Raw genomic sequence first — 7,104 nt, forward strand, 5'->3', positions numbered from 1 at the left:
TCCGGGTCTGCAATAGGGTCCGGCCCCAAGTGGAGGAGTTCACGTATCTCGGGGTCTTGTTCACGAGTGAGGGAAGGATGGAGCGGGAGATCAACAGGCGGATCGGTGCGGCGTCTGCAGTGATGCGGACTCTGCATCGGACTGTCGTACGTCCCTGCCCTCGCCTATGGCCACGAGCTGTGGGTAGTGACCGAAAGAACAAGACTGCGAATACAAGCAGCCGAAATGAGTTTTTCCGCAGCAAGATTCTTGATTCCGTTTCTGATTGCAGCAAACCTCTTTGTCTGTAATTAATCCCGTTAAAGCTCCATGTTAACTACTTCCTCTGTTAATGTGGACATGGTGTCATTGTCAGGTGGATGTGCGCGTTTGCTAATGCTGAGAGGGACAGATCCAGACCAGAAACACTTACAAAACGGCTTTAACAGGCTGTACGCGCTCTCTGATCACCCCTTTGTTGGTTAAGTATTGCGCAAAAAAAAAAAAAAAAAAAAAAAAAAAAATCCCGTGTCCCATGGGGTCTCGTGTATATATATATCACCCAGTGTTTTAGATAAAACCAAATCCATTCAGAAAATTAGAAAAATTATTGTTATTGTCAACAATATTAACATGCAACTTGAGTTGTGCTTTAAAAAAAATCAAATTATACAATAAATATTAAAGGAGACCCTGAAATGACATTAAGTCTCACACATACACACTTACACATCTGAGCAAGATTAGTATTAAAACAAACAAACAAATAAACAAACAAAAAAAGTAAATAAATATACAGGGTGGGAGGGGTCAGGCTAAAAGGGATTTGTTTCGGCAGCGGGAGATGGGCCAGATGGGGCTCGTAAAAAGGTTATAACAATTTTAAAAACTTAATTTAATTTAATTTAGTTTAATTTATTTTAATTTAGTTTGACCCACACGTTTAATTTCGTTTGCCTTTTTTTTTTTTTCTTTTTTTTTCCAACTCACATTTATTGAAATTGAGCAGGAGATTCAGGAGACTTCTCTTGTTTGTTGTTTATATGTCTTTGTTCCATTAGTCTCCAAAAAAAAAAAAAAAAAAAAAGTCTTGTCGAGCTGGATGTGTGAATATGTTTAACTTAGCGTGATGCGTGAACATTACACATTAGGATAACATATTTAGGAATATAATAACGTGCAATATGCAGGCAAATGTCCATAAAAGCATTAGACATACATCAAGGCTAAGATGATATAAAAAAATAAGCAAGTACAACACTGGGACATGCTGCAATGTAAAGTTTAATACATGACATATGTCTATTGGTTTTTACTTGCAGCACAGTTGATCATCAATTTAATCCTAATATATTTACTCCAAAAAGTGCAAAGACTGTGCTTCAACTTATTAACTTGGCATCAATAATGCTCCAAAGAGCAGACAAGAGAACTCTAACTGTCAAATCAACAGTCAAACCACAAATGAGGGTGGTGTCAACCAGATGTGAGTGCATTGATAAGACTTTTATCATGGACCTGTTTGTGTAAACTGAACATACTAAAAAAGAGAACTGTGTCGAGTTTACATTATTAAACAGAATAATCCAAAATTATTTTCATATGTAGAAGAGGCATAATAATATCTATACAGTTAGACGTAACTGAGACAGATGTCCTTCAGAAAAGGACTGAAAATTTTTGAGATTAAAAAAAAATATATATATGTTGAGCATTGTGTTGGAGATATGAGTTTATTTGTTTGTTTGTTTGCTTGTTTGTTTTGTCGCCCCCCCCCCCCCCCCCCCCCCCCTACATCTTCCTAAACTTCCTTTTCAATGGTTTCTTTTTTTTTTCATTACAATTTCAACAAACAACATTTGGAAAATGTTTAATAGAAGATACAGAAGGTCACTTGTTTCATTTAGCAGTTCCCTAAAGACAGCAGAAATACAGCAACAACTAAAAGATAACAGTAACTGTACTTGGAATAATGTCATATGACTAAGTCGGGGGTGCAACTGAGTTGTTAGATTAAAATGTACTTTTGTGAACTTGCATTTGCTGTGTTTTAGGCTAAAAATTATTAAATCAAAGACATAGAAAAAAGATTAAATAGATTCAAAAAGAAACTTCTTTTAGATTAGTTGCTTTTAATTTTGGTCTTTTCCACTGATAGAAAACTGTGATGCTATAAATCTTTCTGTCATTTACACCTAAAAATACATAAGAGACCTTTCTTCAACCAGATTTATTTTGCATCAATGCTTTTGTTTGTTATTTCCATGTTATTTTCTATTTTTCATCCACCCACAGATCTAAGTTTGATTAGAAACTAGAAAATCTGTGTTATTTAAAAAGGGTAAAATATTATTCTGCTACTGCAGATGTCTTTAAAAAAAATTCAGTTTTATCTGCTGTTACTCAAAGCTCAGACAGTTGCAGGCTCGTGAAACATGGCCAAAGTGTTGAACTGAAATATTAACTGCTGTGACAAGACAACAAGAATAGAGGCTCAAATATTAAGCAATGACATATATACATAATAACATTTCTATTATAAGTCCTGAACAAAGCAAGTTCACACTGAGCATCTTTGATAACAAGTCTGTTTACCCTATGGGCCTCCATCTCAGTGTGTTTGCTGTTACTACAATATCTTATTTTTATTTAAAAATTGTGAACAACAGATGGTTGATTTTAATACAAATCTCTTAAAGAACATATATGGCAGCTGGGAAACGGTTTTTGGTTCAGCTTTGATTCATATTAAATCATTTTAGGATGGAAAAGTGAGGGAAAACCAGCTGAACAGAGCTGAGCTCTGCTGTGAATCGGTGATGTTTGGAAGCTCCACGAAAAAACAGGAGACAACGTCAGAGCCGTAAATGAGCTGAACATGAAGAAATGAATGTCTATTGTCGGCTCCTAAACTGTCAGCCTGCTGCGTTGCTCCAGTGCCGAGTTTTTACTCTTTTAACGATGGAGAGAAAACACAAAGTAGCAGCATCCATTATTACGCAGAAGAACTCAGGGTGGGGTTGAGTCTCCGCGGTTCTCATGGTGTCTGTAAGTACAGCCTGTTGTTTTCAGCTCCTTATTCCAGCTGACTGATCCTTGTCGCATCACAAGAAAGAAATGGCAGAAGTTGCTCCAGCTCCAGCTCCAGCTGCTGATCCTGCTCCTGCTGCCAAGAAAGCTTCCAAGTCGAGAAAGGTTGGCCCCAGAGTCAGTGAACTCATCGTTAAAGCTGTGGCCGCTTCCAAGCAGCGCGGTGGTGTTTCTGCAGCTGGCCTAAGGAAGGCTCTGTCGGCCGGAGGGTACAATGTGGACAAGAACAAAGCTCGCATCAAGACCGCGATCAAGAGCCTTGTGACCAAAGGAATTCTTGTCCGAACCAAAGGTATTGGAGCCGCTGGTTCTTTCAAGGTGGGTAAGACAGCTGAAAAGAAGTCCAAGAAGCCCGCAAAGAAAGCCGCTCCTAAAGCAAAGAAGCCCGCCGCCAAGAAACCCGCAGCTGCCAAGAAGCCCAAGAAAGCAGCAGCAGCCGCCAAGAAGCCAGCAGCTGCGAAGAAGTCTCCAAAGAAGGTTAAGAAGCCCGCAGCGGCCAAGAAGGCAGCCAAGAGTCCCAAGAAGGCTGCCAAGAGTCCCAAGAAAGCTGCTAAGAGCCCCAAGAAGGTCGTCAAGAAGGCCCCAGCAGCCAAGAAAGCACCTGCAAAGAAGGCAGTCAAGCCCAAGGTCAAGAAAGCTGCACCCAAGAAGAAATAAACTGTTACTTTAAAACATTAAAATTAATAAAAGGCTCTTTTAAGAGCCACCACTCCGTCTTATGAAGAGCTTTTTATGTTTATTTTCTTTTTACCTTAATTAAAGCAAAGTTATTTATAAAGATGGCTTATTTTATATTGTATGGTGTAGACCCATATTTTCTTCCATTCGTGTTAGTACAGATTCCAAAATTCAGATTCTGGGTTACCATAGTTTTTATTTATTTATTTATTTTTTTATTTATTTACTTGAATGAAATAATTCTCATAAACAGTCACTATTTGAATTCCAGTTTGTTGTATTAAAATACCACTTTAGTTATGCTACTTTCTTCTTGCTCTCCACTCAGTGAAATATTTTTATTCTTGATACATGCTTTTGACCTCTATTACTTCATAATTTTCATTAAGCTTATGACGATTGTCTGTGTAAAGAGGACAAAAAACAACAAAAAAACAAACAAAAAAAAACAAACAAAAAAAAAAAAAAAACAAGAAAAACATTAATAGCATTGTTGCTGTCGGGCAAAAACCTATGTCCAAAATTCGTGATTTTTGTCTTCCTTCATACTATTGGTCATCCTTTATGTCTGTTTACAAATATTTAGCCAAAGATATATGATGTAAAACACAATACCAAGTTAGATGACATAATGTCCAGTTATTACAAAACCATACAGTTTTTTTTTTCAATTTTTAAAAAATGACCGATTTGGAGATAGGAGGTTTGCGCTCGACAGCAGCGATATGTATATATATATATATATATATGTGTGTGTGTGTGTGTGTGTGTGTATTTTTGACAATGTGTTAATAAACTACTGGTTGTATCTTTATGCACTCACCTGTTTCATGCCATTTTTTTTGTTGCAAACGAGCAATTTAATATTTTCAGGAGTAGTTTTTACTGTAGTAAAATATGAGGTTGGGATGAATTGTTTCCTCTTTTCATCCCACTTTAATGTCTTCCAGCATATGTCACAGGGAGATGTACAATCAAGATATTTGTTACTGTGTTAAAGTAATCTGAAAACAGTAGAAAATGTAAATTTTAAAAGAAAACCACAATACTTTTAGTGAAAACCAGCGAACAGCCGCCCAGTTAGGAGTTAGTAAAATAATGTCTGACGTGTAGTTGTGCAAAAAAAAAAAAAAAAAAAAAAATCTGAGCAGTTTAACTGATGTTAAAGGTAAAATATAAACCAATATTATTTAATCTACAAATGCAAGACGTTTTTCTGATGACTGTCGTATTTTCACAAACCTTATAAATAATCCATCGATACTAAATATTTCATGAGTGATCACTGGGAACGGGTTAAAATGTTAACACAAAGTTAAACTGGTGACAACCGCAACATGCCATGCTAGACGGTAATAGCTGATGTCTAATTAATCTCAGTTGTCGCTAATTGAATCCCAACGTGCTGCTGATATCAGCTCAGACTGTCTGAGGCTGTGATTCTTCCCTGCATCATTTTCAAGCGATTAGCGGGGTGTCAGACAGCGTCAATAATTTTAGACGTTCATCGTTGACGTAATAAATGATCAACACGAGCAAAGCGCGCGGAGGCATTTTATGTGCTGTGTTGAAATGACATGTATATTTAGCCATCCTGTCGTGTTCGGTTCAAATCTGACCGATTTACAACTTAAAACACTCATAAATATTGTGTTTTACATCTGTTTGCCTCAAGGCCTTACAATATCCTCCACACTATGCACGTGAACATACAAATGTGATGATCTCCTCTTTCATTGAATTTTGATTAATCTACCTTGTTACTCTTACAAGCTATATTTGCTAAACTGGAGGTGGACTTCAGGAAGAAGAGCAGCAGGGTGACACATGGGAATGTGTTTAACCTGGTGGGAAGTCTAGAAACAATCATTCCACATGGATTAAGTGTTGTTTTGAGCACTGAAAGCAGTTGCATGACATGAAAGCATCAATGAGAATCTATAGTGGAGGATGTCTCAGAAGTGGAAGACACCACAGATTTTGATCCAGACTTTGAGGAGACTGACCAGTAAACAGATAGGGAGAGGCACCTGAAGGCACCTGAGGAGACATTCCAGTCCAAGAGTGGACATGTGTTCTGGTCTTCATCCCCCCAGGACAGACGAAGGTAGAGCAAGAGTGGAAAACATCATAAAGATGTAACACTGTATAAGCCAACACGGTATCCAACATCTCATGTGGATGACATCAAGTCCAGCTTCCAACTCTTCCCATTGAGGGAATTAAACTGGAGATGACAAACCTGGAGGGGAAGCATGTGTTTGGGGACACTGTTGTAGAAAAAATCACCAAGATTCTGGAATGAGTAAAAGTATAAAAAAGTTTATTACAGAATTACTTGCAAGTAATGTCATCCCGACTCGCGTGAAGTCGAGAGAGACTCTGGGGAGGCAAGAGGAAAAACAACAGTTATACATTTCAGAAAGAATCCTCCTTCCTGAAGACCTTGGGTGGACACACAACTCCAAGAGCTGGCGTCAAAACAACCTCACATAGTTGTGTCTCCACCAGAACCAATCTGACTAAGGGTCTGAGGAAGGACCAGATAAAGATCATCTTACCCTCTTAGTGAACTTTTAACAGAGCATGTATAAGAGAATAAACCTTAAAAGTGAATTAAAACATGATGAGTAAAAATGTACAATGTAAAAAGTGTAATATTATAACAATCAGTGTAAATACAATTTATAAATGAATATAGTAAAGGAAGTAATTATAGGTGTGATTATAATATTATATATAAAGCATAATAAGTAAAATTTCTTCCACAGACACCTGGAGAGAAATCGACCTAGACCTCCAAGCCTACATAGGTCTGTTGATTTTAGCAGGAGTATATCACTCAAACAAGGAGGCTACAAAAGGTCTGTGGGATGCACAGTCTGCCTATGATGCCTTTGTTTGCAAGGCCCACTCTGATCTGAGTGTCACGTGCCACTCATATGCATGAATTTACATGCACACACACGACTTCATGTTGTGTTTGGTCTTTGGTTTTCCCTTTATTTTTTATGTTACATGTTCATTTTGTAATACATTTTCAGTGCTCATTTGTATTTTCACTGCAGTTAATTTATGTTTAATTCTATAAATTCATGTTAAACACTACTTTGAGACATTGTTCACAGCTGATGAAACAGCTAGAAAAAGCTAAACACTAAATACAAAATTCCTTCTCACAGCACAATACACAAAGTCACTCCCAGACAAGCAACCAGTCCAGTTGCTGGCAAACTGCGTCCCTCTGGCCACAGTCTGCCTCCAGTGCTATTGCAGGTGCAGGTTTAAAGGAGGATGTCCCCGGGGATTGGTCAGCATTCCCGGAACCAATCCGTCTGTGGGCCAATCTGACATCTG

At 37.8% G+C, this 7,104-nt stretch overlaps 1 protein-coding gene across 1 annotated transcript; it reads left to right on the forward strand.

Moving 5' to 3' along the window:
* Nucleotides 1-3,074: 3,074 nt before the first annotated feature.
* LOC121637992 (histone H1-like) lies at nt 3,075-4,382 on the forward strand. The gene has a single exon (XM_041982404.1). It carries the CDS (start codon nt 3,097-3,099, stop codon nt 3,724-3,726), a length of 630 nt encoding a protein of 209 aa, XP_041838338.1. The 5' UTR covers nt 3,075-3,096; the 3' UTR covers nt 3,727-4,382.
* The last annotated feature ends 2,722 nt before the right edge of the window (nt 4,383-7,104 follow it).

Source organism: Melanotaenia boesemani, chromosome 4 (assembly GCF_017639745.1).
Source record: "Melanotaenia boesemani isolate fMelBoe1 chromosome 4, fMelBoe1.pri, whole genome shotgun sequence".
Classification (NCBI taxonomy): domain Eukaryota; kingdom Metazoa; phylum Chordata; class Actinopteri; order Atheriniformes; family Melanotaeniidae; genus Melanotaenia; species Melanotaenia boesemani.